This window comes from Rhineura floridana, chromosome 3, assembly GCF_030035675.1.
Source record: "Rhineura floridana isolate rRhiFlo1 chromosome 3, rRhiFlo1.hap2, whole genome shotgun sequence".
In the NCBI taxonomy this organism is placed as follows: domain Eukaryota; kingdom Metazoa; phylum Chordata; class Lepidosauria; order Squamata; family Rhineuridae; genus Rhineura; species Rhineura floridana.
The window spans coordinates 196,536,670-196,549,264 of NC_084482.1; the positions used below are offsets into that span (position 1 = coordinate 196,536,670).

Here is a 12,595-nt window from a genome sequence, read left to right on the forward strand (position 1 = left end):
TGCTTACACTTAGTCTGTGGGCACACTGGTCACTTCAAAAGCAGCAAGAATGGTTTTTCTGACTGCATTTTGAAGCCGCTCTGTCCTCTGCAGGACACACCTCCTTTCCCCACTGCTGACTCCAGGACCACCCATAGCAAAGTGTTGGGCCAGTCCCTCTGCCTGAGCCTCCAGCAAAGCGTTTCCATTGGCCACACCTGGAGGGTAGATCTATCGGGTAGATCTATCGATCAGTTACAAAATCTGTCTGAAGCCAAATTAAGACACACACACTTGAGCCAAGCCAACCAGAGTAAAAACACGCAGAGTATGACTAGCGTCGTGTGCTCCTGTTTTCAGAAAAGAGCGGTGGAGACACCCTGGAACAGGAAGTGTGTCTCTACCCTTAATGGGTAGACTGAGACATGCTGGATTTTCTGCTCTGCTTTACTTTCATCATCAGTTTCGACAGAGCAGAGGGTGCTTCGAGGGCACAGCCTAAATCTCCTTCATTGGGATTTTCGAAAGTAAGCTGGTATGTGGATGACAGATAATGAGAGTACAAAATATGCTTTAATGCACATCAGGGGTGGGGAACATCACATCAAATGCATCCCTTCAGGCCTCTCTATAACCCCTCTCTACAGGACGCACCCCTCACTGGTCTCCTTTACACCCCTGCCTGGAATGCAACCTTGAACTCTGCTTGCCTGGCTGGAGAATAGAGACGTGTGTGTGAGAGAGTAGAAACTAGCCTCCTGTGCCAAGTTCACGTGTACATTTGTGGCTCCGCCCACTTTTGCCTCTGATCCCGCCCACTGCTGGCAGGTTGCCCCCAGAAGAGAACATGGCCCTTGGTCTGAAAAAAATGTTTACCACCACAATATGCACAGTAGACAAGGCCTTTCTTTCCTGTGATCTGGCAAGCCAAACACAGCCCAGAAGCCAGTGGCTGTGGCTCCATGTCAGCTGGGCAGTGGAAATCTGCTCTGGGCTTTTAGTCCAAGCTTTGAAGGGGCTGTCCAAGACGCTGAACTGAATAGGTTCAGCACCATGGACAGCACACTGAATGTTATAAAAGTTGGCTGCAGCTAGGCATTGTGGGTGCTTGCCATGGCTTCCCAGGGAAAATGAGTTTTATTGAGCTTCTGGTGGTCCACATAGATGGTGAGTGGGCTATGTTTGACTTGGAGGGTCCACAAGTTGCTCAAGCTTGTAAGAAAGGCCACCACTGATATAGGAGGCTTTGGAGTCCATATGTGTGAGGAAATGAGGGGCTACAATCTGGACACACACACTCAGGGCAGGATCAAAGGTCAAGGGGATGGGAGAAAAGACTCTGCAGTTGCCTCTTAGGAAGAGCATCTCTGTCAGTCCTCAGTGTTAATGCGCTAGCCACCACCCCACTGCCAAGCTGAGGCCAGTGAAGAGTGGAAGGCTGGGAATGTTGGCAACTCCCCCGTTGCAGAAGTCCTGACTGCAGCATGTGCGGTTGTAGCTCATGTCGAAGACATCGTCCCTCTGCTCGGTCTTGTTGCAGAGATTGGGCACTTTGTTGCAGTCATGTTTTGTGAACAGCATTAAGCTACCTGGTGGGAGAGCAAAAAACACAAAGAGGGAGCATGAGACGTGAATAAAAGTAACGCAGCGGTGGTACTTTGAAGTCCATTTGGAAGAAGCGGTTTGAATCTCAACCACTTCCTCTGCAGAGGGAAAAATGCCCTTTTTGGAGGGAGCAGTTTGAATCCAGGAGACCTCTGCAGAGGGAAAAATGCCCCAATTGAAGGCAACATGCCTCTGAATGATCTATCTCCGGGGATCCCGAGCAGGAGAGTGGGATTGTGAATATGTCCTACTTGTCAGCTTCCAGAGTGTTATGTGGTTGGCCATTGTGAGAACACTGGGCCTGATGGACCTTTGCTCTGGTCTGGCAGGGTCTCTCCTTATGTTCAGTTTTTTTTTAAAAAAAGCCCATCTTGTGTTAGGGAGGAGTTTGGGGGGAGGTGAATATGGGGCATTATTCACCATTGCACAATTTATATAGTCCACCACTACCTTTGCCAATCTCCAGCTAGTTTGGACTACAGCTCCCATCAGCCCCAGCCAGCTCCAGGAATCTCCTTGTTTAGCATTACCTGTATACACTTTGGTTGTCTCACACTGTTGGTCTTCTTTTGCCTGGCAGGGCTCATCAGACTTGAAACAGAGTTTGCCGACTTTGAATTTGCAGACTTTGCACATCAGACCTTGGGCTGTGAAAAGAGGAGAAAAGAGTGCTGTGGTTTTTATTGGGGAAACAGAAACCAGCCGTTTGATAGTACACAATGGCAGTGTTGTGTTTCAAAGATTGCATTGCACTGCACCTAATAGCTGAAAAGAATTTTTTTTAATATGCACAGACTCTGGGCTTATCCACATGGGAGCATTTCTTCATAGTAAAGATGGTGTGTTTACCTCCATCGCTGATTTGCACTGGCCACAGTGAATGCTCAGTGGTAGCTGTTAACCTGGCGCCGAAAAGATGATAGTGTCGGCGCCAGGCGCACCTCCTCGGGAACACCATTCCATAGTTCGGGGGCCACCACTGAGAAGGCCCTAGATCTTGTCACCACTCTCCGGGCTTCCCTATGAGTCGGAACCCGGAGGAGGGCCTTCGTAGTAGACCGTAGTGTACGGGCCGGTTCATATCGGGAGAGGCGTTCCGACAGATATCGTGGTCCCGCGCCGTATAAGGCTTTATAGGTAAGTAGGCTGATGACACGCAGCTCTACTTCTCCTTTACATCTTCTTCAGGTGAGGCAGTCGACGTGCTGAACCGTTGCCTGGCTGCGACAATGGACTGGATGAGAACTAACAAACTGAGACTCAATCCTGACAAGACTGAGATGCTGTTGGTGGATGGTTTCTCTGATCGGATGGTGGATATATACCCTGTCCTGGATGGGGTTACACTCCCCCTAAAGGAACAGGTGCATAGTCTGGGAGTCATCTTAGACTCTTCCCTCACACTTGAGGCTCATGTAGCCTCGGTGGCCCGGAATGCGTTCTACCAACTTCGGTTGGTAGCCCAGCTACGTCCCTATCTGAGTAAGGAGGTACTTATTTATTTATTTATTTATTTATTTAAGCTTATATACCGCCCGACTAGCAACAGCTCTCTGGGCGGTGAACATTAAAAATACAATAAAAATAACACAAAACTGTACACAAAACTGAACAGTCTAAAATCAAAATATAATAATTTAGAATTAACAGGAATTAAAATGCCTCAGAGAAGAGAAAGGTTTTAACCTGGCGCCGAAAAGATGATAGTGTCGGCGCCAGGCGCACCTCCTCAGAGAGACCATTCCATAGTTCGGGGGCCACCACTGAGAAGGCCCTAGATCTTGTCACCACTCTCTGGGCTTCCCTATGAGTTGGAACCCGGAGGAGGACCTTCGTAGTAGACCGTAGTGTACGGGCCGGTTCATATCGGGAGAGGCGTTCTGACAGATATCGTGGTCCCGCGCCATATAAGGCTTTATAGGTAAGTACCAACACTTTGAATCTGGCCCGGAAGCATATTGGAAACCAGTGCAAACAGGCTAGCACAGGTGTTATATGCTCAGACCGCTTAGTTCTTGTTAGCAGTCTGGCCGCCGCATTTTGCACTAGCTGTAGCTTCCGAATCATCTTCAAAGGTAGCCCTACGTAAAGCGCATTGCAGTAGTCCAGACACGAGGTTACCATAGCATGTACCACTGATGAGAGGTCCTCCTTACTCAGATAGGGACGTAGCTGGGCTACCAACCGAAGTTGGTAGAACGCATTCCGGGCCACCGAGGCTACATGAGCCTCAAGTGTGAGGGAAGAGTCTAAGATGACTCCCAGACTACGCACCTGTTCCTTTAGGGGGAGTGTAACCCCATCCAGGACAGGGTATATATCCACCAGAGTATATATCCGATCAGAGAAACCATCTACCAACAGCATCTCAGTCTTGTCAGGATTGAGTCTCAGTTTGTTAGTTCTCATCCAGTCCATTGTCGCAGCCAGGCAACGGTTCAGTACGTCGACTGCCTCACCTGAAGAAGATGTAAAGGAGAAGTAGAGCTGCGTGTCATCAGCATTTAAAATTGCCAATGTATTTATTTTATTTATTTATTTATTTATTTATTTAAAACATTTATAACCCGCTCTATTTCCGAAGACTCAGAGCGGCGAACAAAGAACAATCATACACAGAGGTTAAAATGAGCAATAAAAACAATTTTAAAATAAACATAATCACAGCAGGACCTGTCAACAATTAAAAGACATCCTAAACATCATTTAAATTAAATGCTTGGTGAAATAGGAACGTCTTAACCTGGCGACGGAATACAACAAGAGAAGGAGATAACCGCACTTCTAACGGTAATGAATTCCACAGCCTGGGGGCAATAACAGAAAAGGCCCTAGATCTAGTTCCCATCAGATGAGCTTGGGAAGTTGGGGGGATCATAAGAGGAGGATCAACAGAAGACCTCAAGGGTCGGGAGGGTTCATAAAAAGACATACGACCAGATAAATAGATGGTCTTGGTGGATCACTTAAGGATCCCCCCCCTCCGTTTTAGCAATTGCAATAGTGCTATGCCCTATGAAAACCCACTATTTGACATAATATGTTGGATGCCTCCTATCACACAGGTTTGAATCTTCACTAGGCCATGAAGAGCACAAGGGGATCTTGGACCAGTCATGATTTCTCAGTCTCACCTCACAGAGTTATTGGTAGGATAAGATGTGATAGGGGTGGGGAAACATGGGTGGAAGCCAACGTAGCACTAAGGAAATAATTCCGACAGTGAAAGGATTTCTGCTTGTGCAACAGAACATTCTCCCCCTTTCCTCCCCGTGCATGTCTGTTCTAGCAGTTCCCTCAACCCTCTGGAGCAGATTTTGCAAGAGCATAGGGTGTGCATAAGAAGAGGAGAGGGGGGAAGTCCTGTTGTACAAATGGAAATCCTTGCACTGATGGGGTAGTTGAATGCCACATGTACACTGCCTTGGGTTGCTTGGAGGATATAAACCTAATATATTCATTCATTCTTTTATTCATTCATACATTCAGAAGTGTTCTGCAGCCTATTGTAGTAACAGAGTGTCTATCTATCTATCTATCTATCTATCTATCTATCTATCTATCTATCTATCTATCTATCTATCTATCTATCTATCTATCTATCTATCTATCTGTCTGTCTGTCTGTCTGTCTGTCTGTCTGTCTGTCTGTCTGTCTGTCTGTCTGTCTGTCTGTCTGTCTGTCTGTCTGTCTGTCTGTCTGTCTGTCTGTCTGTCTGTCTGTCTGTCAAACTAAAATTAAACAATAATTTTCTAAATATTTCTATTCTTTTCTGTTAACCTAACACAAGTAAAAGGTTCAATAGTGAGACCCCAAGCTAATCATAAAGTTTAGAATAATAGAATCATAGAATCATAAAGTTGGAAGGGGCCTTGTAGGCCATCGAGTCCAACCCCCTGCTCACAGCAGGAAATCCACAGCTAGAGCATCTCCCGCAGATAGCTGTCCAGCCTCTGCTTGAAGACATCCAGCGAAGGGGATCCCACCACCTCCCTAGGCAGTCGGTTCCATTGCCAAACTGCCCTTACTGTCAAGAAGGTCCCTCTAATGTCCAATCTGAATCTACGCTCCTGCAACTTAAAACCATTAGACCGAGTCCTACCCTCTGGAGCAGCAGAGAACAAATCTGTACCCTCCTCTATGTGACAGCCCTTCAGGTACTTAAAGAGTGAAATCATGTCGCCCCTCAGCCTTCTCTTCACCAGACTGAACATGCCAAGTTCCTTCAACCTTTCCTCATAAGACTTGTTCTCCATACCGGCTATCATCCTCATTGCCCTATTCTGAACCCACTCTAACTTGTCTATATCTTTCTTAAAATGAGGCACCCAGAACTGAACGCAGTATTCCAGATGAGGCCTGACTAATGCAGAATTTAGTGGGACTATTACTTCCCTCGACCTGGAAACTATAGCTCTGTTTATGCAGCCCCAAACCGCGTTTGCCTTTTTTGCCGCAGCATCACACTGCTGGGTCATGTTCAACTTGCAATCCACTACAATTCCAAGGTCCTTCTCACACGCACTACTGCTAAGCCGGGTATTTCCCATCCTGTACCCGTGCATTTTGTTTTTGTGGCCTAAATGCAGAATCTTGCATTTGTCTTTATTGAATTTCATTTTATTAATTTCAGCCCAATTTTCTAGTCTATCCAGGTCCCTTTGGATTTTATTCCTGTCTTCCATTGTGTTAGCTATCCCTCCCAGTTTCGTATCATCCGCAAACTTCATAAGGCTTCCCTCCACCCCATCATCTAAGTCATTGACAAAAATGTTGAAGAGTATCGGCCCCAGGACAGAACCCTGTGGCACTCCACTTGAAACCTCCTTCCAGTCCGAAGCAGAGCTACTGGTGATCACTCTTTGAGTACGGTTTTCCAACCAGTTGTGAATCCACCTGACAGTATTTAAAAATGATGGAGGCCAGGGCATCCCAACAGAATGATCACACATTTGTGAGAGAGCTTAATAAGCCCCGCTGCAAATGCCCCAGGAGAGTAACCCATGAATCATGCTGGGACTGATGCATATGGTAGAAGTATATGGAACTGGGCCCAGAGCATTCTCATGAGAGGCATTTTGCCAATTTGTAACAAACAAATTGCAGACAATTCTTGCCAACGCTAAAATGGAAAAGCATCAAATGAAGCATCAAACTCTGCTTCCAAAACAGAGAGAATTCATTAACAATAACCACCATATGAGGGGTGTGTGCTGTTGCTCCTGCTCAGGTTCTGCCTGTGGGATTCCCTTAGGCATCAGGTTGGTCACTGTGAGGACAGGATGCTAGACAAAACGTTTGCTTTGTTTCATCAGGGCTGTTCTTATGTTCTTAAAGCAGGAGACGGTGTTTCCAAACCCAGATTAGGGAGTGGATGTGTCCCATCATGGTGAGATGTAATGAGGCGCCAGGTTATCAAATATCCACATCACAGAGTGACTGAAACATTACGAAAGGAACCAAGAGACATGTACATGAAGTGCTTTCACCTATCCACCAGTGCCATGCCCATAAGTAAGTCATCTTGGATCAAGTCTATGAACCTATGATCTAAAAAAAGGTGGTTCCCTCTAGCTGTTGGACGACAACTCCCATCATCCCTGGCCACTGCCCATGTTGACGGAGCTAATGGGAAATGCAAGTCCAATAAGTGGAGAGGACCACACTGACTACCCCTGAAAATACATGCAATGGAACTGAGTAGGCCAGATCATGATCACTTTCTGGTTTAGTCAGTTTCACTTATAGAAATGCTGTATTTTGATTACTGAAAATGAGAGCTAAATTTGCTGCTTCTTTTTTTTAAAAAAGGTCTACTATGTAGGGATGTGCTAGAACTCTGCCCAGTTCGGATTTGGTAATTTTCTATTAATTTGCTTATTCACTGTCGTTCTAGATTGGATTAATATGCAGTGATTTTCTGTGGCGATTTTTGGAATCTAAAATATAGCTATTAATATTGATTTTTAAAAAATATTTCCTTCAATTTCTCAATATTTCCTTTATCAATACTTGCTTCCAACACACCAAATTTCTTTTAAAAATAGTTTTAAAGGGCCACCTGATATTAAAAAATATCAATTTTCTTCCGAGAGGGGGGAAACAGATTGGTAAAAGCAGTGGCTAGAGACAAGGAACAAATTCAAATCGATACCAGCATGTCAGGTTGAGATAATGCCTTTGAACTGGCACCGGCCAGCAGATCCCATCCCCACTACTGTGCAGAAATGTATCTAAAAGCACATTCCTATCCTGCCCTTTATTCCCACAATATGGCAACCTTTTTTCAAATGGTTAAGTCAACCTTTTTTTTTTAAAGCCACTATTTTTTCCAAAATTCTTCAAGATGACATTGGGAAGGGATGGGATTTGTGTCATCATGGGCACTGTCCAATAGGGACTGTATCATCTCTATGCAGAAATGGAAGTGGTTATATAGATGGTTTTAGGCAGATTATTCCATGGTGAATTGTTCTTCCAATTAGCATCTCTTTCATTTTAAATACCCAGTCCTACAGTTCTGAGTTTTGTGAAAGGGTCAGTCAGAGTCACATCCACACCAATCATTTAAAGCACATGGCTTCCCCCAAAGAATCCTAGGAACTGCAGTTTACCCCATAGACCTACAATTCCCAGCACCCTGAATAAACTACAGTTCCCAGGATTCTTTGGGGGGGGAAGCTATGTGCTTTAAATGTATGGTGTGGATGAACCCATAGTTTCAAGCCACCAGGTATGTTTGGCTCTCTGTTCCCCTCTTGCAGTCATGTGAGACCTTTTTTTATGAGTCAGTGCTTTAGTGACTGATTCACTCACCCCTCCCTTCCATGCATGCAAATATTCCTCTTTCCTAAATGGTTGCTACACTCCCGGATAAAGGAATTACTCTGGGCGTTTTCAAAGGTCCAGTACACCCAAGAATCCACATCAAAACAGATCTGCCTATCAAGCAACATTGAATATTGTGGTTTCTGCATTTATTTTCCATTATGGAATACGGCAGACTGGTGGGTGAGGGTGAGATGAAGAGTGGTGACTTTCACACCTGCAGCTCAAGCACTAGAACTGCAAAAAATGCCAGCTCCTAAAATTTAGGGCTGGGTGTGGTGAGAAACAGATGCAAAGATATGAGGGGGGGGGGAGGGAGGGAGAAAGGACTTGAACGTGGAGAGATGTAAACAGCTTGGAGCAAGGTAGATAATGCCTTTTCTGCTGAGAGATTGCTGAGATTATTGGTGATGCCAGCGAATGGGCAGGAAGAGCCACACTTAGAACAGACACACCTGTATGAGTCCTGGTCCTCTCCCAAGAAACCCAGGCGGTCCTTTGAAACTGCAGTGACATTTTATGAAGGTGCTAAAAGCTAGGGGAGGAGGGAAATATGAGGTCTCTCTCTGGAACATGAACACAGCTCTTGGCTTTATTTGAGAAGTGCCATGCCCAACTCTTCCAAAGAAAGGGGAGAGACTGAATCAGCCTTGCTAAAAAGATAAAGTCACATTGTGCCGTTCAATGCCACTCTGTTTAACGCAGGAAGCTTTTACCATGTAGCTCTCAGTATTGTTGACACTGGGTGGTATTCATTGCTAAGTCCTGCTCAGAGTAGACCATTGAAGTAAATAGATGTGGCTAACTTTGGCTAATTTCAATGGGTCTACTCTGACTTAGTTGAATACAACCCACTGACTGGCAATGGCTCTCCGGGGCTCTCTCAGGTAGAAATCCTTCCCAGTCCCAGAGACACCAGGGGTTGAACCTGGAACCATTTGCATGCAGAGCATGTGTTCTGCCACTGAGCTAGGATTCTTCCCCTTGAGCTACAGCCATCTGGTAAAATATTAGGAGAAACGTCTTTTAATGTTGGATTACTTTAAAAAGAAAAAGAATATCTTCCCGAAACTCCAAGATGCATTAATCAGAAATAGTCCCAAAGGGTTAAAAGGCACCCCATATCTTCTTTTTTGTGAGGGAGAGGGAAACCGGAGATTGACAGTGCAATGCTATGCATCTGTACTCAGAAGGAAGCCCAGTGAGTTCAATGTGGCTTACAAGTAAACATGCAGATGAAGGGATTCAGGGAATACAACAGTAACAATTTTGTTATATTTGATGCAGGATTTTTTAATCCAGTGTCGGGAAAAGCTGCAGAAGCTCACAGCATTCAGGATTGGTCTGCAAAGATAACTAATGTGCAAATGAGAAAGACGTCCAGTGCCAACTTTGGTTTTAGTGAAATTCTCACCCATTTCTTCTACTTATGCTTGGTCGATCAAACTCAGAACGCAGCGTCTCCATCGTCTGTGCATGTGCATGTGCATGCGGGCTGTGTGGTGTGTGTGGTGTGTGTGGTTCTTCCTCTGCAGTGGGGCAGTGGAATCTGTGCCGGGTTTTAGTCCAAGCTTCCAAGGAGCAGCCATCACTGTTCCTCTGTCTCTCCCCACCCCCATTCTATGCGACTTCCAACCCCTTCCATTTTGCCCTATGCACCTGAATGGCAGACAAATAATGGGGTTCCCTTGAACTCCATGGGGCAAATGGAAAACCCAAGCATTGAATCAACATTATTCATACTCAGAATAGATCCACTGGAATTTGTAGACATGACTAACTAAAGTGTCGTGATTTAACAGGTCTACTCTGACTAGAATTTGGTCAGATACAATCCCAAAGGTGCAGTGACTGCATTTGCATCCCCTGGTAGCTGCAAATTTGAGAAGTCATGTACTTCTAATTTATTTCTTGCGGATGTAGATGTCTGTGGTCCAAGAAAACACACACAACAATAAGGGTTTTTTGTTTGTATGCTTGCTTGCTTGCCTCATATGAGGCTCTACTAGATCTGTCAGTAAACTAAAACCACTATGTAAACTCTCTTTTTTAAAAGTATACTTTTCTAATGAAATTAACGTGAGCTTCTTATGATGGACTCAAGTTAATGCCTGGCTCTCTTTTTCTTTCATGAGCCTTCAAGTTTGACTTTTTAATTTTTTTATGGTATTGTTAGTCCTACTCAGAGTACAGCCACTGAAATGAATGAACTTGGTTAACTTTGAACTGTGAATCTCAGTGGGTCTATTCTGAATAGGATTCAGTTGGATAGTACAATCCCATATAGCCACACTACCGCTGGATGAGTCTGTCAGTTTCAGTTTCTCAACTTTCCAATCTTCAGGTCACTAAAGGTATTTCTGCATTAGCGTCTCCTTTTTTTAATGTTCTCACAAAAGCATTCCCACAGTCAACTTCTCCTAGTGTAATGCATTTTTGTACGTTATTTTCATGAATAGATGCATTTTTTCTGCACACTTCCTGCTACTATACATTTTTCTACACATTACTGGGCTGAAGACCTGCCCTGCAAAATTCAGAGGAGTGCAAATTTCGACAAATAGCTGAGTTTCAGTTCACTTATTGTTTTGGAAAGTGCAAATTAAGTACGTTCACATGAAAATGCAATCTGAAATGAATTTCTCCTCCATCCCTAACTCACCCCCGCTATACCGAGGACAAAGTTTTAGAGCCTCCACCGTTGAACCACCACCAAATGGTAATAGGCTCTTGCAGAGTAGAGGATCACATTGTCCTTTCCCTAACACTTAATTAATCTGGATGACATGTCCAAGGGAGCAAAAACAAAAATTCCTGCCCACGATTTTTTCACAATCCCTTCTGGTTCAATATTATTTACACAAACTTTTCCAGAAAAACAAGAACAACCCTCTGCTCTTTTCTTTTAAAAGTTGAAACTTACCGACTGTGCAGAAGGCCAGAACAGAAAAGCCCAGGAGAAGGTACTTGTTCATCTTGATAAAATTCACAAGAGAGCAAGAGAGCGAGAGGGAGGCAGAGAGGAATACGTCTCCGAGAATGTCAAGGAGGTAAAGAAGAGAAAATTGCTCAACTTAGCTCTTCTGCAACAAGAACTCTTTCAAGCAGACCTTTAGGGAGGGAAGGGTTAGGATGAAACATTTATTCTCACAAAGGCTTTGGGAAGCAGCCAATGGAAGTGGCAGGACAGGAGAGACACACCTCAGATTTTGAAAAAGGTAAAGATGAAGAAGCAGAGGAGAGATGATTGCATGTAAAAAAGAAAAGGAGCAGGTCAACTGACAGCAACGTTCCATGAGTGGGAGACAAAAATGATGAATCCACATGCTCACCAAAAAAACACAATCCTACCACCTCGCTTGGCAGCCCTGATGACCCTCCTAGCCATGGCTTGTTTATAAGTGAAGCAGAAAAGATCCATATAGCCTGGTACCTGGGCTGGGATGTGGAGTGGACATTAGAAGAGCCTTGCTGGGTCAGGCCAAAGGCCCAGCATAGTCCAGGACCCTGTTCTCAGAGCAGCCAACCAGAGGCCTATGGGAAACCTACAAGCAGGATCCGAGTACAACAGCTTCTCACCCCACTTGCAGCTCCTAGCAACTGGCATCCAAAGGCAGAGTGCCTCAGACAGTGGAGAACATAGTCATTATGTAGCTATTGATAGCCTGGAAAGCAATGATGAGCAATGGTTTCCCACCTCTTATATGCACATCACCAGGGATGTAGTCATCCAGGGTCTCGGGGAGTCTTAGCCCCCCTACATCTTTGGGAGCAGGGTCCCAGCTGGGTCCTTATATCTCCAGCATCCTATAAGCCAATCAGAATGAGAGAAGAGTGTGTTAGCCACTGAGAAGAGTCTTCTAACATGCTACCTTGCCCTTTCTTACAGATTGGAGCTGATTAGAGTAAAAGAAGGTAAGTCAGTCACTGAGAAGACTCTTTTTAGTAGCTAACGCTCCCCCCTTTCGTGCTGATTGGTTCTATTGTTGTGGGAGAAAGCATTAGTAAGGATCTCATTCTCAATCCAGGAGCAAAAAAGTGTGTGTGTGGCTGTGACTATCATGAAGGGACCCTGCACTTCTGAATTTGCCACTACACTACTGCACACCACAAAGGCTGGCATCAACAGTCAGCATAGATGGGCATCTGCTGAGGATCCATGCTCCTCAGGGGCCCACCCTTG

The 12,595-nt window shown here is 44.9% G+C and overlaps 1 protein-coding gene across 1 annotated transcript; it reads right to left on the minus strand.

The window, feature by feature from the left end:
• Positions 1-533: 533 nt before the first annotated feature.
• LOC133380984 (lymphocyte antigen 6 complex locus protein G6c-like) lies at positions 534-11,535 on the minus strand. Its single transcript, XM_061619294.1, has 3 exons — positions 11,336-11,535; positions 2,115-2,231; positions 534-1,568 (listed from the first exon to the last, which is right to left on the minus strand). The coding sequence occupies exons 1-3, from the start codon at positions 11,385-11,387 to the stop codon at positions 1,363-1,365; spliced, it is 375 nt and encodes a 124-aa protein (XP_061475278.1). The 5' UTR covers positions 11,388-11,535; the 3' UTR covers positions 534-1,362.
• Between the last annotated feature and the right edge of the window lie 1,060 nt (positions 11,536-12,595).